This window comes from Kwoniella newhampshirensis, chromosome 11 (genome assembly GCF_039105145.1).
Source record: "Kwoniella newhampshirensis strain CBS 13917 chromosome 11, whole genome shotgun sequence".
NCBI lineage: Eukaryota > Fungi > Basidiomycota > Tremellomycetes > Tremellales > Cryptococcaceae > Kwoniella > Kwoniella newhampshirensis.
In genome coordinates this window covers 802746-824462 of record NC_089964.1, presented here as the reverse complement: position 1 = coordinate 824462, position 21717 = coordinate 802746, and the positions used below count along the sequence as shown (strand labels likewise).

General features: G+C 52.5%; 11 protein-coding genes across 11 annotated transcripts; 5 read left to right on the top strand and 6 right to left on the bottom strand.

The window, feature by feature from the left end:
* Window positions 1-100: 100 nt before the first annotated feature.
* On the top strand, window positions 101-745 carry IAR55_005480 (uncharacterized protein; the record flags this gene model as incomplete). The annotated part of the gene is made up of 4 exons (XM_066948571.1): window positions 101-265; window positions 323-433; window positions 482-636; window positions 679-745. 4 exons carry the CDS (start codon window positions 101-103, stop codon window positions 743-745), a joined length of 498 nt encoding a protein of 165 aa, XP_066801139.1.
* A 43-nt stretch (window positions 746-788) lies between these two features.
* Window positions 789-1001, top strand: IAR55_005479 (uncharacterized protein; the record flags this gene model as incomplete). Its single annotated transcript, XM_066948570.1, has 1 exon — window positions 789-1001. The coding sequence occupies one exon, from the start codon at window positions 789-791 to the stop codon at window positions 999-1001; it is 213 nt and encodes a 70-aa protein (XP_066801138.1).
* Window positions 1002-1131: 130 nt separating this feature from the next.
* On the bottom strand, window positions 1132-4390 carry IAR55_005478 (transitional endoplasmic reticulum ATPase TER94; the record flags this gene model as incomplete). The annotated part of the gene is made up of 19 exons (XM_066948569.1): window positions 1132-1191; window positions 1237-1341; window positions 1389-1404; window positions 1460-1758; window positions 1808-1860; window positions 1907-1930; window positions 1979-2009; window positions 2057-2282; window positions 2328-2722; window positions 3311-3415; window positions 3470-3487; window positions 3539-3615; window positions 3668-3724; window positions 3772-3885; window positions 3933-4000; window positions 4053-4073; window positions 4121-4213; window positions 4268-4317; window positions 4370-4390. The coding sequence occupies 19 exons, from the start codon at window positions 4388-4390 to the stop codon at window positions 1132-1134; spliced, it is 1833 nt and encodes a 610-aa protein (XP_066801137.1).
* Window positions 4391-5159: 769 nt separating this feature from the next.
* Window positions 5160-7037, bottom strand: IAR55_005477 (uncharacterized protein; the record flags this gene model as incomplete). The annotated part of the gene is made up of 4 exons (XM_066948568.1): window positions 5160-5603; window positions 5650-6483; window positions 6533-6592; window positions 6720-7037. 4 exons carry the CDS (start codon window positions 7035-7037, stop codon window positions 5160-5162), a joined length of 1656 nt encoding a protein of 551 aa, XP_066801136.1.
* A 569-nt stretch (window positions 7038-7606) lies between these two features.
* On the bottom strand, window positions 7607-9258 carry IAR55_005476 (uncharacterized protein; the record flags this gene model as incomplete). Its single annotated transcript, XM_066948567.1, has 9 exons — window positions 7607-7726; window positions 7769-7803; window positions 7916-8153; window positions 8285-8347; window positions 8512-8730; window positions 8779-8909; window positions 8955-8993; window positions 9064-9077; window positions 9131-9258. The coding sequence occupies 9 exons, from the start codon at window positions 9256-9258 to the stop codon at window positions 7607-7609; spliced, it is 987 nt and encodes a 328-aa protein (XP_066801135.1).
* Window positions 9259-9950: 692 nt separating this feature from the next.
* IAR55_005475 (uncharacterized protein) lies at window positions 9951-11314 on the bottom strand (the record flags this gene model as incomplete). The annotated part of the gene is made up of 8 exons (XM_066948566.1): window positions 9951-10048; window positions 10099-10388; window positions 10435-10553; window positions 10676-10788; window positions 10835-11045; window positions 11089-11121; window positions 11164-11222; window positions 11269-11314. The coding sequence occupies 8 exons, from the start codon at window positions 11312-11314 to the stop codon at window positions 9951-9953; spliced, it is 969 nt and encodes a 322-aa protein (XP_066801134.1).
* Window positions 11315-11823: 509 nt separating this feature from the next.
* IAR55_005474 (uncharacterized protein) lies at window positions 11824-15091 on the top strand (the record flags this gene model as incomplete). The annotated part of the gene is made up of 12 exons (XM_066948565.1): window positions 11824-11860; window positions 11929-11954; window positions 11997-12071; window positions 12147-12163; window positions 12209-12259; window positions 12344-12377; window positions 12514-12590; window positions 12765-13054; window positions 13365-13680; window positions 13755-14243; window positions 14325-14412; window positions 14762-15091. 12 exons carry the CDS (start codon window positions 11824-11826, stop codon window positions 15089-15091), a joined length of 1830 nt encoding a protein of 609 aa, XP_066801133.1.
* A 376-nt stretch (window positions 15092-15467) lies between these two features.
* IAR55_005473 (uncharacterized protein) lies at window positions 15468-17601 on the top strand (the record flags this gene model as incomplete). The annotated part of the gene is made up of 11 exons (XM_066948564.1): window positions 15468-15501; window positions 15548-15657; window positions 15705-15887; window positions 15935-15956; window positions 16007-16097; window positions 16331-16964; window positions 17019-17087; window positions 17229-17271; window positions 17318-17440; window positions 17489-17513; window positions 17562-17601. 11 exons carry the CDS (start codon window positions 15468-15470, stop codon window positions 17599-17601), a joined length of 1374 nt encoding a protein of 457 aa, XP_066801132.1.
* A 161-nt stretch (window positions 17602-17762) lies between these two features.
* Window positions 17763-18665, bottom strand: IAR55_005472 (uncharacterized protein; the record flags this gene model as incomplete). Its single annotated transcript, XM_066948563.1, has 2 exons — window positions 17763-18586; window positions 18644-18665. 2 exons carry the CDS (start codon window positions 18663-18665, stop codon window positions 17763-17765), a joined length of 846 nt encoding a protein of 281 aa, XP_066801131.1.
* A 279-nt stretch (window positions 18666-18944) lies between these two features.
* On the bottom strand, window positions 18945-20126 carry IAR55_005471 (uncharacterized protein; the record flags this gene model as incomplete). The annotated part of the gene is made up of 5 exons (XM_066948562.1): window positions 18945-19327; window positions 19377-19671; window positions 19726-19779; window positions 19839-20027; window positions 20106-20126. 5 exons carry the CDS (start codon window positions 20124-20126, stop codon window positions 18945-18947), a joined length of 942 nt encoding a protein of 313 aa, XP_066801130.1.
* A 322-nt stretch (window positions 20127-20448) lies between these two features.
* Window positions 20449-21184, top strand: IAR55_005470 (uncharacterized protein; the record flags this gene model as incomplete). The annotated part of the gene is made up of 2 exons (XM_066948561.1): window positions 20449-20841; window positions 21128-21184. 2 exons carry the CDS (start codon window positions 20449-20451, stop codon window positions 21182-21184), a joined length of 450 nt encoding a protein of 149 aa, XP_066801129.1.
* Between the last annotated feature and the right edge of the window lie 533 nt (window positions 21185-21717).

Genomic DNA, 21717 nt, shown 5'->3' with positions numbered 1-21717 from the left:
GATCGGATCACGTGATGTCAACTCGAGATGATGAAGATGACCTGTGCAGCGTCGTGAAACCCTCTTCTCTTTGGTGTTGATCGCATAGCTTTACACTGCAATGACTATAGAGCCTGACTCACCTCCCGAATTCCGTCAGCTGAGGCTGGCGGCAGCGCCTTTTGCCTTTCAACAGCCGGTGTATGGGTGGGGCGAGCCAGAAGAGATCGTCCGATCTGATCAAGAGTATAGCTTGATTTTTGTTGTGGATGTTGACCATACCAAGGTGAGCAGCGGATATGACACAATGATGTCATTGGCTGAATCTCGAGTACGGCTTCAGGTATTGCTGGGTATGAAGCGCAGAGGCATGGGCGTTGGCCTCTACAATGGGTTCGGCGGGAAACGTGACCCAGGCGAGACCATGCTGCAGTGCGCAGCGCGAGAGCTATACGTGGGTATACACTCGGATGACTTCTACCGCGACTGATGGCGAGCAAAGGAGGAGTCTGGCATCAGCGCCAACGAGGACGCTTTATATCACAAGGGGACACTGTACACATCTCGCCCTCTGAAAGGTGGGGCGAAGGGCATGCGCAAGCAGATGATCAAAATTTCTGTTTTTGCGTGTTTTTCTTGGACCGGTGTGCCCATCGAGTGAGCAGGTCGGGTAGTGATTTTATCTGACGACGGTCTCAGGACTGAAGAGATGACGCCACAATGGTTTGACATAGATAAGCTTCCTACGCAGAGAATGGTAAGCTGAGCAATAGGGATGGGGTCCTGACAAACAGTGGCCCGAAGCTTCGATGTATCTGAGACCTGTGATGGGATCAATCATGCGAGGCCATACAGACGAGGGCTTCTACGCCAGGGTAGATTACGAGCTACTGGCGCCATCGGATGCGCCGACTACGCTGCCGGCATTGGACGGTCTTAGTGTGAGGACGAGGGAGGTCTCAACAGACGATGACGTCGCGGAGAGGTTGAGCGGGTGGTTCATGGCGTTGACGAGTGAATAAGCAGACACTTCAGAATACATATGCATGCTTTTCGCGGTCTTCTAACTCTTCGAAACTTTATCATACCGTAACACTTAGGCGTACAAGCTGGGTCATCGTCAGTGACGTCCAGGCTCGACCGAAGAAACACTCACTCGTCATCATCCGCCTCGTTTTGGAAGGTTGCGCCGCCTTCTTGGGCTTGGCCATTCTCAGGGAACTAGACGTCAGCGGGGATTGATACACAAGGGCTCACCTTGAAATTGTTGCCAAAGCTCCTGGATTGCTGAAGAGTGGTGCTGAACATCTCGTATCGTCGGATGTCCGCGTCCGAGACGGATCTTCGAGCGAATTGCATTGCCTGCGGCGTGGTTAGTCTTGTCAGGAAAATCTGAGTGTCAAGCTTACCTCTTCAAAGTGGTCACTGAGAAAGCTGCATGTCAGCATGAAGCCGCATTTGGCACACAGTCTCCACTCACACTGTGATCGCGGGAACCTCGTCCTCGTCATTCTCCTCATCCATCAAGCTGACGTCCTCTCCAGCTGCTTCGGCCTTCTCCTTACGATCCCTGTCCTTGCGGATGTCGGCATCGATGCTCGCTCGAATGGCCAACTTGGCGGCACGTTGACAAATTTCGGTAAGATCGGCACCAGAGAAACCAGCGGTATTCTTGGCGAGGAAGGACAAGTCAACGCCAGGGGCGATGGGAGATTTGCGCAGAGTAGCTTGAAGAATGGACAATCGAGACGCCTCGTCGGGCAGTGGTATGTAGATGAGCTGTAAAGGGTCAACTGTGAACTTGCGTTGGCCGAGGGAGTCCGCTCACCTGATCCAATCGACCGGGTCGGAGAAGAGCAGAGTCGATCTGGTCAGGTCGGTCTGCGGCGTGTCAGCGGGACAACCTAATGGCGAATGTTCCACTCACTAGTAGCACCGATGATGAAGACATCTGTTAAATGTCAGTGAAGTGCCTATGGTGGTTGCCGGCCCCACTCACTCTTCTTTGCGTTCATGCCGTCCATCTCGGTCTGACGCCGGCGTCAGCGTCTTGAAATATGCGTAGGAAGGTACTCACAAGAATCTGGTTCAATACTCGGTCACCTGCTCCACCTGCATCACCACCGGATCCTCCTCTGGACTTGGCAATTGAGTCGAGCTCGTCGAAGAACATGACACAAGGTGCAGCGGCACGTGCCTTGTCAAAGACATCTCGAACATTGGCCTCCGACTCTCCAAACCACATGGTCAACAACTCGGGACCCTTGATGGAGATGAAATTGGCCTGACATTCGTTGGCGATGCTGCGGGGTGTCAGCAGAGGTGCAGGTGACAAAGAGGCAACTTACGCTTTGGCCAGCAAGGTCTTACCCGTACCAGGAGGACCGTAGAATAACACACCCTTGGAAGGAGACATACCGTACTTGAGGAACTTCTCGGGATGCTCGACAGGATATTGAACGGTCTCTTGGAGCTCACGCTTAACCTTGTCGAGACCACCAATATCGTTCCAGGTGGTGGTAGGGATCTCGACGACAGTCTCACGAAGAGCGGAGGGGTTGTTGACACCAAGAGCGAATCGGAAGTTCTCCATGGTAACACCCAAGGAATCGAGGACTTCCGCGTCGATGGTGTCCTCATCCAAATCGATGAGGTCCATCTTCTCTCGGATCTGTTGCATAGCCGCTTCGGAACAAAGCGAGGCCATATCGGCACCAACATAACCGTGCGTGTCCGCAGCGATCTGCTCAAGGTCGACGTCGTCGGCGAGCTTCATGTTCTTGGTGTGGATGCGAAGGATCTCAAGACGACCGGTGGGATCGGGGATACCAATATCGACCTCACGATCGAATCTACCGAATCGACGAAGAGCAGGGTCGATGGAGTTGGGTCGATTGGTAGCAGCCATGACGACAACATTGGATCGAGCTTTAAGGCCATCCATGAGTGTGAGGAGTTGTGAGACCACTCGTCGCTCGACTTCTCCGTTAGCCTTCTCTCGCTTGGGAGCGATAGAGTCGATTTCGTCGATGAAGATGATAGCAGGACTGTTCTTTTCGGCTTCCTCGAACGCCTTCCTCAGGTTGGATTCTGATTCTCCGGCCATCTTTGACATAATTTCGGGCCCGTTGATGAGGAAAAAGAAAGCGCCGGTCTCGTTGGCGACGGCTCGCGCCATGAGAGTTTTACCGGTACCGGGTGGTCCGAACATGAGGATACCTCGAGGTGGTTTGATACCGATGGCCTTAAATAATTGGGGGTGGCGAAGGGGTAGTTCAACGAGTTCTCGGATCTGGGAACGTTAACGGATGATCAATTGGCGGGGACTCACCTGCGCCAATTGCTTTCTACAACCACCAAGATCGTCATAGCCGACCTCATTCAGATTCGCTTCTTCGGCTTCACGATCGAGGGGATCTCCCTCGGTGTGAATTACCTGAGGAGGGGATCAGCGCCAAATGTATGGTGAATGATGCGGATGAATACGTACGGTATCAGAGGCTACAATCTGCAAGAGCTCGTTAGCAACATGAGACTCTCGCAGCACAAACTGACTCACGCAATAGGGTGAGGGATCAACCTCGACGACTTTGAAGTCAACCGTTCTCATACCACCTCTGACCTGGAAGACATCGCCTGGGGTTGTCAGCATCGCTATGACATGATAGCTTACCTTTGCGAACAGGACGGTAGGCTTCCAGGAAGTAAGGGCGGAGATACACATCGAAGAGGTTCCCGGAGAGTCCTAAATTTGGCTCAGCTGGTGTGTCTTGGAGGAGAACTTGAACCCACCTTCGATGGAATCCGCAAAGGGAAGAACATGGATACGCTTGCCGTACTTGATGTCGTTGGCGGGTGAGACGTGGACAAGATCGCCGAGCTTGATAGCGCAATTGCCTCGAGCGACTGCGGGGGATGAGTGAGACCCGGGCGGCAAGAATGCGCATACTTACCCTTGTTCATCGCCACCTTGCCTTCCTCGATATCGTCCTGACTTAAACAGATGAGGACGGTGTCCTTTCTACGCTTGCCACGGACTATGGGAGGTCAGCGGGGTCATGCTACTTGGGCACTCACCAATGATGGTGTCTCCTCTGTGTTTTGATTAGCATGGCTACGTTGGTAGAGGAAATAAGCTCACCGGAACAAACCGAGCGTCTCCATTGTGGTGGGATGGAGGATGGCAACGCTGTTATCATCGGAGGGACTTTCATCGACGATGAGTCGGTTGGGGCTAAAAGTCGGGTCAGCAGATTGCAGGTTGCATCGAGAGTGTGAGACGACTTACGACCGCTTTTGCCTCAATATGGCAGTGGCGGTCGAATCGTCAGCGACGGGCTGCAGAAAGGAATCAGCGTGGCCAACGCGATGGCGGGGACAAGAAACTTACGCGAGAGGGATCGTCGGCCATGGTGATATTATGACAGTTGTGAGAAATATTATGCGCTTGAGTGAGTAGGTCTCGACGCGGGGGGGTCACAGGTGCTGCTGGTGAGAACAGTAGATGTGATTGAGGATGGAGGAGGAAGATGAACAGATGGATGATCGATAACTACTGGTCGACATCCCAAAGACACTGCTAGAACGTCCAACCCCGATGACGATTGCGCGTTGAGACGGTAGTTTATTTCGGTATCTCACTTTGAACGGATACCTCCACCCTGTAAAAGCTTACTTGAACAGTCACCCCACATTACAGTATCCCGAATCATGTCTGGGAGAGTAGTGAGTGGATCGATCATCTCCCTGTGAAGCTTCGATACTCTTTCCTCTTTCTCTTCGGTGGGATCGGACTGGGAAATGGTGGGAAGGGCATAAGGTTGAAAGGCAGGACACCCTCTCATCCTACTCATGAGTATTAAAGTTGCACATCCGCAGGGAGAACGGTGCATGCGGTCGGTATGTATTGCTTGGTCGCAATAACTACTCACGCTGCTACGTGACTGCTTGCACTACCTGATTGCGTGTTCTGGTCAACGACATCCTAATACCATCTCACCACCGTTCAACTTGTGGAGGCTGACTGACCGAAAAATGCAGCGAGCTTCTGAGTATAAGCTACGAAGCGCGATGTGGACAACAAAAAGACCCGACAAGCCTTGTGCGAATCATATCGCACAGCGCCAGAGACTGAATGCATGCATCTACTCTACTGGTGAGGAAGTATAAAGGAGCGTTACCTAGATGCTGGGAATGGTACCAACGATCGAGGTGGTGACACTCAAGATGGAAGGTCCACCACAGCTCTCGGCCAAGTTACCGGAGCACGCCATGAAAGCAGCCGAGGGATCCACGAGGGCACCACCCCCGTTGCTGAAACCATTGCCACAGTAGCACTCGCTAGAGTACTCTGTTCCACTGACGGTGTAACCCGCAGCGGCACATCCACTGGCACAAGTCTCCACCGTGTTGTCGCTCTTGCTCCAGAGAGTGTAGGTTAGAGCACGACCGTCGGGTCCTTCGGAGACGACACCGTAAGTGGTCCATCCGGTGGGGAGAACAGCGGTAGCGGGGACGATATCGTCGTTCACGTAAATGTTCAAGGCATTGGGTCCACCACAGGTCTCGGTGGAGTCACCTGCGCAAGGCATGTAGCACTGACCAGAGACAGCAATGTTGGCAAGCTGCGCAATGTCAGTCACATCCCCGAACACTTTGAAGTCTACTCACATCGCCAACAACACCACAGTAGCACTCGTTACCATACTCCACACCGGCGACACCGTAGCCGTAGCTAAGACAGATGGAAGTACACGACTCGACTGTCATGGAGGAGCCAGAAGTCTGAACCTTGGATAAGAGTCGACCGGCGACTTCCTGGACACAGCCACCATCGACGTAACCGTTGATTTCAGCGACAGCGGAGGTGGCAGCGGGGGCAGCATCGGTGGTGGAAGTGCCAGATGCGGAACCTGAACCTGAGCCGGGGGTACCGGCGCCAGTACCAGGGGTGCCGGAGACCGACCCATCGGTGGGAGTCACAGAGGCACTGGGGGCGGCAGAGGACTGAGCAGCAGGAACGTCGGCAGCGGGAGCAGCAGAGGAGGTCACGGCAACAGATGGAGCGGGAGCAGCAGATGAGACCTGGGCAGCAGAGACCTGTGCGAGAGCTGAAGAGGCTGAGGACACAGAGACTGGAGCAGCGGAGACCGAAGCAGCAGCTGTTTGAGCCGGCGCAGAGGAGGCTTGAACCGGGGCAGACGAGACCACAGGTGCAGCCGAAATGCTGGCAGCCGCAGATGAAGCGACAGCCGACTTGGAGGCAGAAGCACTCGCGCTCGAAGCAACCACGGACTTGGAGGCACTCGCAGAGACGATGGCAGACACCTTGGAGGCAGAAGCCGACGCCGACACAGCCTTACTGGTGGAAGCAGCAGCGGCGGCGGTAGTGGTCACCTTGGCAGTGCTAGTGGCAGCAGGAGCGGTCGCTGTCCAAGGGTTGCTGCAACCGTGCTTGTAACTGCTGCTGGCTTTGGGACCTGCGACTTGGGTCTTGGCTCCGAACTAGGATTTTATCAGCTTTATACAAGCCATGAATGAAACCGCTGCGCACCTTGGAGACCAAAGATGACACCTGGTGCCAGCTCATGCCAGGAGGGGGCTGCAAGCCATACTGCTCAAGGTACCAAGCTTTGACGTAATCAACGGTGAAACCACCGCCCCAAGACCATCCAGACGCGAAAGGGGACCAGTCGAAGTCCTGTTGGGTCGTCAGTCAGATCACTCGGGCATCTACTCACCTTGCACTGAGACCACGAGGCGGCTGTAGCGGACGTAGCGGCAGCCGAAGTAGAGGCCTTGGCAATAGCAGAGCTCGAAGTGACCTTGATAGACGACGCAGCGACAGAGGACGTTGAGGCCTTGACTGCCGAAGAGCTGGTCTTGGCAGCAGAGGTGGTAGTCACGGCGACAGGTGCGGAGTAGCAGGATGTGCCGATGAAACCAAGAAGACACCACCTCTTATCAAGATGGTCAATATGATCCTGACTCGCAGGAGCGGCAGAAACGCCAGAGAGGGCCATGAGACCGATAACGGGCAAAAGAGCGTCGACTCGCATTGTAAAAGATTGGTCGGGGAAAAGAAGGAGTAGGTTGATGGAAGATGAGAAGAGGGCGGGAGGTTGGGGTGCAGTTGAAGGTCTGAAGGATGCTGTGGGCTTCGAGTATGTAGAGTTGGGTGAAGAAAAGGACACATGTTGGACACTCTGTTACGGTCTTTATATACCTTTCTCTCGACGCAGAACTGGTCGACACAATCCGAGTCCAGGTCCATCCAGGTCCCATCCAGGTCGAAGGTGAGACCGTCCCAGGATACTCAAATTAAGAAATGTGAGACAAGAGTGACAATCGAGTGACAATCGAGGGTTACTGACTTTTCCCCTTCAATTGCCACATCCGGTCGTCTGTGATCATCTTTTGTTTTCCTTTTCCTTTTTCTATTCAATACGTCAACACCCCGTTCATTGTTAAATCACTATTCTACATAACGCAAAACCGTCTCAAATCGGTCACAAAGGACATGTCGCTGAACGTCTCCATCGATTCTCCTTTTTCAGGTCCACCGGATGACTAAGAGGTCTCAGACGCGAGCTACTGCCCAATTAGTCACTGTCAAGATCCGTACGACTTACCGTCGCTGTCGCGCTTCCACATCTCTCCCATCTCTTCCGACTGTATCGAGAGCTATCGCGATAGGCTTCCGCAAACGGGTGCGTAAGGCCACAAACAAGCAAAACATGGCGGATATCTGCTCGCATTCAGCTCAATCTCACAACCATCACAGACACACCAAGGAACAGACAAGCTGCCCGCTGATCTTCAAAACTACCAACAGTCCACCAAGGGCGACGCTCAGAAGATCCATTTTGCCGCGATCCGGGGAGAGCAACGCGGGCCCTAGATTTCATTCAGTGCTGTTCTCACACCTTGCACTCACCTGAAAACAGGGACACTTTACGAAGCCATCCTCTACGCCCTTCCAGAAGCTCAAAGGTGTTATTCAGAGCAATTTCCGCTTGGCTCAACTTTTGCGTCAAGATCTCGGCCCGCATCGCGTTCATCGCCATATGGACCGACGTCTCTTGTTGCATGCTGCTCAAATTCGAAGCGGTGTGGAGGGACTCTTTCATCATGTCTTGCATCCGGTCAACTTCGTTGCCGAACGTTTGTAGCATCTGGATACCTCAGACCACAGTCTCAAGCTCTTTGACTCACCGCAGAGGTGCCTTCGACCAACTGATACAGTCCGGACGAAGCTTGATGCAACGCAGCCTTACATCAGCTTCAGCTGATTACAACCACTCACCATCTCACTTATCCCAAACTCCCGAAGAGCCACGGATCTTCCCTCTGCTTCGGCCAGAACCGCCTGAAACACGCTATGAGACTCTTTTCCGAGGCTATTCAATGCTTGGCCGTGCTAGGACTGTCAGCGCTAGGGTTTTCCCCAAACACACCTGTTTTATTGCATCGCTGAGCCCACTTGAGATCTGAAATCAATCAGCACAGCCGGCCTCACCCTTTGACACTCACCTGTTGTACCCAGGCATCACCCACAACGCCCAGTGTCGCCTCCAGCCGAGCAGCCGCTTGCCCGGTCTGTTCCTGCAAATCCTCTCCTAACCTCTTCCACAGTGCCTCCTTGCCCACCTCCAATGTATCAATAGTCCGTCGTAGATCCACAGTCATCTCCTCAAACGATCGCAATCCCTCTCGTAGGCTGTCTCGTGTTTGTCCAAGTGATACCGATGACTGGGCAATCCCCTAAACAGTCAGCTGGAGGTCTGCCGTCACTCTTACCGCTTCTCGTTCCTCCATCTTAGTCATGAATTTCACGTCGCGATCTGCCTGCGCCTCCTCCCTCTGCTTCATGACTTGCAAAAGGGCGATCTTCTCCACGGTCGCGTTGGTATACAATTGACGTGCTAGATCTATACACCGAGTGAGTCTCACATCCCACCAGGCAAAGTACCCACCAGTTTGTTGTTGTCCATTCAGGGCATGACACAATTGAGCTGTGATAATCAGCATCGCCGACGAATGAAGACCACCCACTAGCATCACTCAGGAACCCGTTGTAGCTACCCCAGTCTTGCGGGCTGCGATGCAAAGCGCTTCCTGTCAGCTCATATGAATCGCCCATAGGACTCACCTCAAACACAGTGACTTTTGCTCCTCCACCGCATCCCAGGACTTCTCCTCATTTGATCCACTGCTGCTCATCGTCTGCGGAGACCACAGAAGACATTCGTGCGGGAGCACTTGCGAGGCGGATTGCATTGAACAAAGAGTGAAAGAAATCGCCACTGGTTCAAGATCAGCAACATGCCTTCTCTGACGCACTCACGCCCCTGTCTCTCCGCCTCTGTGAATTCTCCTAGCGTATCAGGACTTAGTCGACACCGAGCCCCCAAGCCAGACGCAATGGCCGAGTGACATTCCGATCGAGATACCGAGCGGTATACCACTGAGCATTTGGTATCAGTGTATGGTCGACAGTGTTCAACTCGCCGGTGTCTCCCAGAACCCGTTTCAGGTCTGTAAGAGTTAAGCCGAGGGACTGGGCGAATACTGGAACCGAGTCAATCTGTAGCCTTCTCTTATCACGCCTCTCACCTGTGTCCAACCCGTTCCCGCGGTGTGCGGTCACGTACGGGAGAACCAGACCGAACACGAGGAGAGCTCTGGTAAGCATTGAGATGATTTTGGACCCTCTTTGACTGATCTCGGGAAGTAGAAGAAATGAAAAGTCGAAACACGATGCAATGTAATCGTTTGGGGACGATGTCAGAATCGAGAAGGAAGAAAGGAAGATGAGAAAGGAAGATCAGTCGCGACATTAAAAGTGGAGGTACAGCATCCCCTCAAAGACAACCTTTTGTGTTCCTTCCACGAAAGGCAAGGTGTTGTGGAAGGAATTCAAGTTATTGCAAGAGCTACAGAGTGATATACACATATAAATAACATGTCTCCTATTTCCCCCTTGGCCAATCCTTCTTCATCAACCACTCCCCGTGAGGTCCAAAATGCGGGTTCGATCTGAAATGCAAACCATCCCCTAAGGGACGACCTATCGGGACTGATACCATCAGCAAGGACTCTCAACCCCCTTACACGCACATATCCACCCCAACCACCCCTTTCCCATCTCCTGCTCCCACATGTGTCGACTAGACCCATGACGCCACCTCGCATCCACCGGTGACCCTCCCCACTCCTCCTTCCACCGTCTTCGCACTTTACGCTTCTCCTGGTTATGCCAAAAGTACCCGTACTCTTTCTGAAGGATGCGATCTTCTTGTTCTTGCTGATCTCGAGCCTTGAAAGATTCCACCGTGGTTTTGCCGGTTAGAATCAGGTTGATATGAGTCGAGAGCATGAGGGCGGAGAAGAGGCCGAAAAGAGCGGAGCTGTGAAGGGTCAGCGGCGTTGATGGAGCGAGATACGCGGACTCACACCGCGATCAAGGCGATGATCTGCCCGTCAGAATTACTAGTTCGAGCCGCCACCACGATCAAGGTGATCAACACATAGAACCAATAGATAGAAGCCCAAGACGTGAAGTTGATGAAAAACTTGTGTACGATTAGCACGAGTGATCAAAGATTTGACTCACCTTGTGATTCGCCCAGCCGACACAACGTCCAATCCACAAGCAGTGGTCTGACGTCAGCTCTGAGCACACCAAAGTACTCACGATCAAACTGCAAAACACATGTCCCGCAGTGACGGCAATGATGTGTCCGATCGGGTTTGACAATCTCGCAGAAGCGGCACCACCGAGGCATATACTCAACACTTGGTACAGGTCTGGACACTTCGCGCCAATCGCGAACGCCTCTCTTCCCTGACTTACCTCCTGCGAGTGGGATCGAGGAAGCGGCCAAGGTCGTGGACGATGACTGTGCGTGCAGATGGGTCATGGCTGCATTGGCGATGTTGGCAACGGGTGCGAGTTGGGAGGGATCTGGCCCCGCATCGAACTGAACCGAAGGTTTAGGTGGATGGACCGGGAACTGATATGGAATGTAATCTGTGGCTGCAGGCGGGGATGATCTTGGAATGCTCTGAGACCTTGTTAGTTTCTGACCTCGCCATACTAGCACCCACGTCTCTGGCGTATCCTGGTGACGTGATGACTATCTGCCGACAAGATTAGCACTGTATGTAGCTCACTAACCTTACCTTGAGATAATTCCAGACGACGAGAAGAAAGACGATGATGTAGCCGACCATCAGTCCAGCTGCATTCCAAGTCAGCGTTGCTTTGCAAGCAGTTGAGTCACTGACCACCCGTGGTACGACCCAGATGTGAGGTCGATTGTCGACGAATCATCGGAGTGCATACCCGCCCAACGACAACATAGAAGGACCAGCAGACGAGGGCTATGAGAAAGCTGATCGATCAGCCATGCTCACCCTGCGTCACCCACCCTACCGCTGCCTTTCTCTGTAACCAAGGATCCGGTCGACCTGGTCCATACTTGGATGTCTTCTTGACAGAGCACACCGGGTTGGACTGGGGTGAGACCTCCGTCGTCTCTACCATCTGTGAGGGTGTTGGCGAAAGTCGAGACGACCTGGAGGCCTCGACATCAGGTTGGTCCATAGATAGTGGAGGTGGATGTGTCCAGAGTCGAAACGGTAAGACAATGTCGACAAGAGGAATAACCAATTGATGAAAAGGATTCATGTCGAAAGCGATGACGTTTGACGCTGCCCTCTCAAGCTCAAAACCAGCTACTTTTCAGTTACTCCTGAACTCATCATTCCTCCCTTCTCATCTCTTTCTCTTTTCCCACTTCACTCATCAATCCATCCATTCACTTATCAAACGTACCAATCATGTCGAGGCGAGTCTACCTTGGTCGTCTGCCCCCAGGTAAGTGCATATGCATCGATGTATCGCAATGCAATGGCGACCCGCTGAAACCCCAGTCCCTCACACAGGCGTACAGAAAGCCGATGTCGAAGATGTACGTCGTCATCCCTCTCGCTCTTCCTGACCTTCCCCACAGCACTTCAAAGACTTCCCCACTCAAGACATCCGACTCATGGGTACTTTTGGTTTCGTCGAGTTTCAATCCTCGAGAGTGAGTCCCGTAAATTTTGAGAGACGCTGACGATCGCAGGATGCCGAGGATGTCATCCGTGACTACAATGGCAAGCCTTTCTTGGGCGAAAAGTAGGTCTTATCTTATATACGCTTCTCCCCACTGACCAAATACAGCCTCATCGTTGAGCCGACCCGTGATGCTAGAAGAAGAGACGTGTACGATGCGTGAGTGCGACCAAATCCACAAATCTCGCTGACCGTCAGTCGTCCTGCCCGACCTCCTGCTCCTCGTCGTGGAGTCCGAATCAGCGTCATAGGCATCTCAAGTGCGACAAGCTGGCAGGTGCGATCTCTTCCTCAATATCCCATGGTTCTGGCGTAATGGTCTTGGTCGCGGTTGGCTCTCCTTTGTCCTCTGCCGTGGCCCACATCATCACCAGGCGACAACTTTCACGCTTAGACCCTGACACTCTATGCAGGATCTCAAGGACTACGGTCGACTTGGCGGAAACAATATCATCTACGCGGATGTAGACAGGAACAATCCTAGCAACGGGTAGGTAATCGCTTAAAGGCCATCTGCTGATTTATCCTAGTATCATTGAATATCCCACTCTTGCCGACGCCGAGGAGGCAATCAAACGTCTCGAGGGCGTTGACATCAACGGTTCTCCCGTCACGCTCGAGATTGTGAGTTTTCGTCGCCTCCCCTCAGTCGCTAACAACGTAGAATACTGTCGATGACCGATCCCGCGAGTTCGACCGTCGACCTCGAGACTATGACGATCGCAGACCTCCTCCTCGTGACTACGATGATCGTCGGGCTCCCCCTCCTCGTGACTACGAGCGCCGTGACTATGGCAACGACCGTCGCGACGATCGTTACGGTGGCCGTGACCGTTCTCCCCCTCGTGCAAGTTACGACCGATCCGACAGGAGGGACTACGACAGGAGACGTGACGATGATCGTTTCCCTCCTCGAGACCCTCCTCGAGACCCACCTCGTGGCGAACGCAACGGGTGAGTGTTTGCTGCGACTTACTCTCGCTGATCTGTCCTCAGTTACTAAACCTCGCGGTGATAAGATGGGTGGTAGCTAGTAGTAGTCTAAAAAGGGAAGTGAATGCATCAAGCAAAGAATGAATCTTTTTTTTCAGCACCGTGGGAAAGTAAAGACGTGAACGCGACTTCATTCCAGAATTCCCATCTTTTTCAGACGATTCTTGGTACAATCTTGAGCATCTTTGAGATCAATTCTTGTGAATCAGCATGGTCTTGATCACATCTCCTCGGTCCTAAGTCCTGACGCTGATCCTCGACATGCCTGCAGTGGATCCATTCTCAGCCGCATCCAAACCTTTGATCCCAGTCGATTCCCTACCGTCCAGGCCACTTGAGTTCGCGGCGACTATTTATCACGACGACGTTGACACTCCCACGGGCTCGCTCTCCGTATACAACAAGCTTCCAAGACCGAAAAGACAAAAGGAACCCACCCCAGCGGTCTTCCCCTCTCCACAGTACAGTCACACTCGTCAGGTCAGTGAAGCGTCAATTGCTTTCAATGGCCATGCACTTGAAGGCTCTAGCGGATCCAAGCACGGGCAGGTAGGCGATGATAATTGGATGCAAGCGCAGGTCGCAAAGTGTGTGGACGCGGCGAAAGGAGACCTTGACATTGCGTGAGTCGTGACTGCTCCTGTCCGTGCTGATACCCCAGCGGCCACGGTTTGACGAAACTTTCGACAAAGATCTCTGATCTTCGGGATCTCGTCACCCTGCCTTCCACCTATTCACCGCAAGCTCGTTTGGCCCCTTCTCGACCCCCGGCACCTTACTATCCCAATTTATCCCCTGCGCCCGGTCTCCCAACCAACGGCCGATCGTTCTCGCGTGTGTCTTCAGCACCTGCGGCATCTTCCTTCTTCAGCACCCTCCAACCACGTTCGAACAGAGCGGCAAGCGGTCTAGCCGCCCTGTCTCATACGCCAGCTTCACCAACAGCGACAGAAACGAGCGAGGATGGAGAGAACAGCATAACCTCGTCAAGGGTGCTTCTAGCAAGTCCTTCTTTGCCGTCACCTTCAACGGGTACGCTCGGAGACCAAAGGCAGCGGTCCTTCGGGCGGAGTAAAACAGGAGCGGTATCATTTGAATCCAGCAAAGCTAGGGATCTAGGTATATATGCTGGACAGAATAACCTTACTAGGTGAGTCATCCACAGCAATGACGCTCATGAGCCCAGCCTTCCATCCGCCCTGTTCGAAATCAAAAACTTGACAGTTCTAAGTCTGAGAGGGAACCAGTTGACAACTCTGCCCGCCGCCATCGGCGAGCTGTCCAACTTGAAGGAGCTGAACATCGGCAATAATCTGATTGTGAGTGAAGTCCTCGCCGTGCACTGCTAAATAGTAGTCCGAACTCCCGTCCACACTTCTTCAACTCAATCTGGAACTCTTTCACGCCCATCCGAACAAATTCCTGCCTGCTTCCGGGGAACGTCTGTCCACCCTGACCCGGTATTACGAGTCTCCGATCCTCCGGCTCACGGACTTCTGCATCAACATCCTGCTCTCCCCTCGCCAGCCGAACGATCTTCCCCCTCTTCTCGACATGTACCAGTGGGATCATCCACGAAAGGGCGTACCTCATCCCCTTCTCGACCCCAACGCGATGCATGAAGTCATCCCCAACATCCATGAATCTGATGTGCCAATGATATTACAGGTTTTGAGGACAGCGAGCAGTCTTTATACCTACCGTAAGGACCGCACCACTTCCAACCCGTTCCCTTGGTCCCATCGGGCCGCTGAACCCGACGATGCATCTCTCAACCGGTACTATTATCCGTGCCCTTCGCCTCGACATCTCGAGTTGGACCGACACTGCGCAGTCCAACCGACTCGTCACATATTCTTGCATCCTGCAGAGGAACGCATCGAATGGAGGGAAGTGTTCAAAGTGAGCGGACTACCTGTGAGATGGCTTGGATGCTCTCCTGGCTGCTTGGCTCATCTGGAAAATGAGGAGGAAGAGGAGTGGACATTGGATGACTAGATAGGGAGTATGTAAGCTGTACAGTACCTTTGCATCCCCGGCATCATCTCTCGGTCATGACCGATCAGAGACTACGAGATGTACGAGAGGGTTTTTTAAATGATCAACGTCGCCCTCCCGAGGTCCCGGATTAGAAACAGCGAAATGAGATGGGATTCGTAGAAAACATAGTCGGATCGATCCCATTGGAGATTTTTACGTTTATTTTGGACATTTGGATAATCTCGCCTATTGCTGTAATACATACGTGCTGGCCTGAAAGACCCGTTGCATTCATCTCATTGTCATCACAGATAATTGCAGAGACCGCGTTCTGCATGTTCTGCATGAGGAGCGCCCACTGCACACCTTCAACAGCCCCATCGCGTGACCCAAGATGACATCTACGACGGGGCAAATCATCTACAAGGGTATGTCCATCGACCGCGCACCTCATCACTGACATACGCCTTATAGCCTTTGCGCCGACCATCAAGATGATGATATGTATCGCCATCGGTTATTTTCTCACGAAGCGAGGTGTCTTTGCCCCTGCCAATGGAAAAGGTGTCAGCATTCTGAGTCTGGTGGGTTCGTCCGTGTCTGTTAAATGGCTAATGGCTGACCCTTGTAGAACGTCGGTCTTCCTGCCTTGATCTTCTCCTCCATGGTCTCCGCCTTCACCCCAGAAAACATCAAGGCCTTTGGTCCTCTCGTATTGGTTGCGATCATTTACACGATTGCTGGATGGGTGCTTGCGTTCCTTATACGGGACTTGTTCTACGTGCCTGCCGATTTTCAGTATGGGATCTTCGTGGTGAGTCGGATTTTGCATGCGCACTCTTGCGCTAACGTCCTGATAAGATGGGGGCAATATCAAACTGGGGTGAGTAGCCGTTCCACGTCTCCAGCCAGATCCCGTTGACAGTGACGTAGGAAACCTGCCCACCGCTGTTGTACAAACACTTGCCAAGTCTCCCCCGTTTGATCCAAACACGGACGTGGAGCTTGGTATCGCGTATATTGCGTGAGTGAGGCAACTGTAACAATCTGCTGATCCTCAGCGTCTTTGTCATGATGATGAACGTCTTTTTGTTCCCCCTTGGCATGCACAAGGTAAGCCATCTTGCCTTTGAAAATCGCTGATGATCCTTAGCTCTGCGCGTGGGACTTTCGGGAAGAGAACTTGATCAAGGCTCGACGCCCTCCCTTGAAACAGCGATGGTTTTTGCGTTACAATGCAGTGAAATCTCTAGCCAGGCCGACAAAACGAGAGGTCATCGTCGCAGAGAAAGCAACACAGCCGGACTCTTCAACCGATTCTTCCGCAGACAGCGGTGACAAGAGGCTCTCCAGCACTGCTTCTGATCATGGAGAGCATGGAGAGGGTCCGTCCGATCTGAACTACCGTGCGCGACCCGCTGGCCGCGGTACCGACATCATTCGAAAGAAGTCTCGAGCTTCCTCTTACACCGAGATGATGGAAACCACCCGACCCATCCCATCGACCACCCCACTCGAAGCCAGCAATATCGCTGAACCTTGCATCAGTTCGCCCGTAACTCAACAGAACCAATTACTTCCAGTCTGTTCCAACCACGGTGAAACTTACAAGTATCATCATCCAACGACGCCAGAACCCTCTATCAGACAGCCGTCTCTTATGCGACGAATAATCAACATCATCCGGGGGTTCTTCATGCCCTTGACCGTCGCCATCATCCTCGGCATCATCTGTTCCGTCATTCAACCGATCAAAGCGCTCTTTGTAGTTGTCGACGGCTTTTCAGGCTCCCGCATACCCTACGCCCCTGATGGAAACCCGCCTTTGTCTTTCATCCAGGATACAGCCACTTTCCTAGGTGGTATGACGATTCCAGCTGGTATGATTCTTGTGAGTGCTTTCCTTCCCGTCACCTATTTACAAGCTGATTGGCTTCGTGGTCAGATGGGAGCTAGTTTTGCTCGTTTACGCATTCCCAAGAAGTGGAGTGACATGCCCATCGCTGCCATGATCGTAAGTGGCTGCACGAAAGCGAGGAGACCCCAGCTCACCTTGACCAGGCAATGACCGTCTCCAAAAGTGAGTAGCGTTGTGGCTGTGTAGAACTGACGTGCAGTGATCATCATCCCCGTGATCGGAGTATTCGTCGTCCAGGCCCTACGAGATCAAACCAAATTAATACCCCGCGACGACAAAAGTGAGAGAATGGACTGGCAGTACCGCTTATCGCTGACCTTTTGCAGTGCGGATATTTGTTTCTATTCTTCTTTCTGGTACACCAGCGTCCGTCAATCAACTCGTCATTACTCAATTATATAATCCAGAGGGCACTGCGGATACGCTCTCTGCTTTCTTAGTCTTGCAATGTGAGTGAGCTGCACATTCAATGGTGCGCGGCTGATCAAGTCTTCTAGACATCATGATGCCAATATTATCCACGTGAGTTGTGTCAACGCCTACGGAGACTCTCGCTGACGACGGCAACAGAGCGCTGGCCGCAATCGCACTTTTCATAGCGGAACAATGATCATCGCATATATAGAACACATACAAATTGTCAACAACCATTTTGTACAGGGTACAGCAGTTTGTGATATGGATGTGGTTTCACAGATACTCAATCGCTCAAAGACGAGCAAGGGTCAATCAACGCCGAGATGGATAAGTGGTCGAACCCAACAACATGAACTACGAATGAACCAAGCGTCCACTCTTGCCTAATTTAGAAACGCTAGACGGTTGTTCGCACAGGTGACGAACGAAAGGTTGGTCGAATGGCCTGTCAGATCCCGCTGCGTGTATCTGTAACCGACTCCGAGCAGAGCCTCCACAACTAGTGGCGCTTCGGCTCTGCGTTGGCGAATGAAGGAAGGATGGGACAGTCCGATCATTCAGACGCTCTAGCACCGATTCGCCCTTTTCGTAACCCGGCATGAACCGACTTGAAGCGCTGGTCGTTGTTGCTTTCTCTACCTGACGTAGCTCGCTTTCATCGTTGGAAGACGACCCGTGATTGCCGCTGCCGTTCCTTGCCCGCTTCCAAGCTTCTGTCTTGGCCCTTTCTAACTCCTCCTTTACGATGTTTTTGTATGGACTAGTCGATCTAGAAGGAGGATCCTCGAGAATCTCGAACATCCCTTTACGTTCTTCCTCCGTGAGTTTCGGTGTAGGACCCCAACTCGCGTCGATGGAGCCTAAACTATCCTTCTTCGATCGTCCGCCTAATTTGGGTGGGAGCATCCTATCTCGTGCGAGCATCTTCTCGTATATTGGACCGGCCTGGAATCGGGGTTGTCGCCAGCTTCGTTCCAATTGTTCTTCTCCTCGACCATCAATGGTCATGTTGCCGACCACTCCGGCGAGCGTTTCTGGATCTTCGCCAGAGAACCACGACATGATGTCTTGAGCGGACTCGGGGCCTGGTCGAGCGGCGAGGAATGCGGAAGAGTTCGGTTCGACTGCATGCGCGGAACGAGCAGTCGGGTGAAACTGCCTCTGGGATCGACTTGTGTCTGGAATTGGGAAATGTCAGTGTGGCCCAAGACAAGGCGGGCGATCAGTGAATTCACCTTGATGAGTTTGCTGATACATGAGTGAAGGAAAAGGAAATCAGTTGTTTTGACGTGTTGAACGACTTGAGGATCACTTCAAGCTTGAAAAGCGGGATGTCTGGGGTGACGCTCTCTGATACGAAGCCGCGCGAGCTTGTGTGGTATGGATGTATCTCTCCAATATGATTGAAGCTCACGGATATCAAGGATGACACCAGTACCAGTGGAGCGTTAGCATATCCTCGCAGCTGGGAGTGATTCACTGCAGCCGCACGGTCCACCGAGCCCGCGCTAAGAGACACACAAGTCACATACAACACTAGTCGAGCTTCCTTGCCCATCTTTTACCAGTACCACCTTCCAGTATGCCTCCACTTCTGTCTGGACTGACGTTGCCCTTCTCCGTCGCACTATGTCTTCTCGTCGCCAGGTTGAGGTCCTTGTCGTCTGTGTTGTTCCAATACATGATCATCTGGAAAGCGAGGACCGCGTTCAACAATGCTGCCCCGGCGAAACCCCAAAAGATCAAAGGATCGTCGACCTCTTGTTTAGTGGTGAAGAGACGTGCAAGACAACCTAACAGCGCATTGAACACTGCAAATGCGGACAGATTACCGGTGGAGTGATGACGGATGTTTGACATGATCTGAGGCGCTTTGGACAGTAGGGAGAGGGGGAGGGTGACAGCTTGGAGCAGAGCAACTGAGAGAGATTATGAGCTCTGCGGACTAGGACAACCCAAAAAACTCACGTAATCCGATAGGACACAGTTGCTCCGACCAGAGAACGAAGCCAGACACCACTGTGACCACCAGTCCAGTGACAACCTTGCCTATATTTCCATTGGCTTTGGATGTTAATGGCCCTCCCCCAATACCTCCCAGGCCGGAATGAGCCGCCCCAGCGGGACCAGAGAAGAACAGGATGAGAAGTGTAATAATGACATTCTGAATGGTGAGGAAGAAGTTCTCGCCGTAGGTGGAGAAAGGAAACTGATTGCGAGAAGCATAAGCCAGGTTGATGGCATACGATGCGGTTTCAAGAATCTGCAAGTGGCACCACGTCAGTTCATACCTTCGACTTGTGCAGCTGCCACATACGTAGGCAGAGAGCGACAGTCCACGGGCGGATTGTGAAGACACAATTTTCAGGATCTGCAGGTGATCAAGGGGTGAGCGCAGGACATGACGCGTCATCATGCTGATACACATACCTGAGGGATCTTGACGATACCGCCTCCGACCACGATTCCGAAACCTAAACCTTTGGACAAGGCATATTTGAGGCATTCGGTGTGCGTGATTTCAAACTCGTATACCAGCACATTATAGCACTTTTCACCAATGAGAGCCTCGGCCGGTCGTCGAAGGAAGAATGGTATATTCTGAGTGACCGTGGTAATCTACAGCGTGAACAAAGCCAGTTAGCGATAGCGAAGGACGCGTCGGAAGAGTGGTGGTCAAACAGGATCATTACTGACCGCTGAATGGACGGTCGACATCGCAGCGTTGGGAGGTGCTGGGGGATGTGGAACAGGGACCGAAGCCAGGATGTGCTGGTCGAGATCGATACAGGTCAACTACTCTCGACTGGCTGTAGGATGCAGTGATCTATGGTAGTGTCAATGTAGCAACAGCTTTTCCCTAACTGTAACAGTCACAGAGGCGCGAGGTGGGAAAACATGTCAATAAATGATCCATCCACTTTGCAACCTCGCTTTTTCCTCAAGACGATTATAACAATCATCAGTTCCATCTCCCAAATCGCATCGATATACCTCCACGCCCGACACATTTCATTCATCGCGAACAAACAACATCAACATGGTCGTAGTCGTCGAAGAAGTCCGAGATGAAGCCGTCGAGGAAGTCACTCTCCAAGAAGGCGAACACGAGTCCGATTTCGAGACCGACTCCGAGGTCTCCTCCACATTTTCCGATGACGATGACTTCTCTCCTGCCGACGAAACAATCTACGAGCGCATCGCTGCGTTGAAGGATATGGTCCCTCCTCAGACTCGATCAAATGTCATCTCATCTTATCAATCGGCGACCAGCTGGGCTTGGTGGAGTGTCCAGGGCGCTGGCACTTTGGCTTGGTGGGTCAGCACGAGTGCTCTCTTGGTTGGATTGCCTTTGGCTTTGGCTATCGAGGATGAGACCAGGGTGGTTCAACAGGAGAGGGAGATGCAGATGCAGAGCGCTGGGCAACAACAGGTGGGTCTGGGTTTGGGTCGTTCGTATTTTTGAATCGTTAAATACTGACGAATACTCCTCACTATGTCCTACCAAACCATTTCGGTCATACCACATCGTTCTTTTGCATCTCATGACCCATTCCTCAACGTATGATTCACCCGACCTCATTCCCATCTGTCCGTGTATCCGTCTCGCCTTCGCTCCTTCGCGACTTCCCATCACACCCTTCTCTGCCGATCTACCTATCTATCTGTACCGTCCGACTTCCACCTCTCCCCCCCTTCGGCATCTTGTCACAACACAGCTCCTCGGTGGGCCACAACCCGGTCAGCCTCAAGGTGTGCTTCCTCCCGGATTTTAAAGGACATGAATGTGTATTCGATGAGAAGGTTGGAAGGGTCCCAGGAGAAGTGATGGCCGACGAGGGAGTGTACGATATATCTGGCGTCCCAGTGGAGCAGATGGGACCACAGGTAGAAGCAGCGAATCATCACGATGTATCCTTCACTCCTCCTTCCTGCGCTTGTCCCAGAAAGGCAGACACTCTATCGATCGACTGAGTCCAACACTGTGGTGATTGAGCAATGGGTGTCCCGACGTCTCTGCCACATTCTGCGCCCAATAAAATCTCCGCCGGCAAAAGAAACCACGTGGACTCGATCGCATCTACCGGTGTCCGATGCCGAAAACCGATTTCTATTCTTGGATCTGAAACTGGTACGCTGCTAACCAGCTAAAGATGATGATGGATGATGATGTGGACGATTGTCGAGGTGCTATTTTCAGCTCAATCTGATTTATGCTTACCCCATTGCATCATCACAATCAGACTAAACAGTCGTCTCAGCCGGTTTATGCCTTGCAATGCCGACGGCGCTCGTCGTGTTGACATCT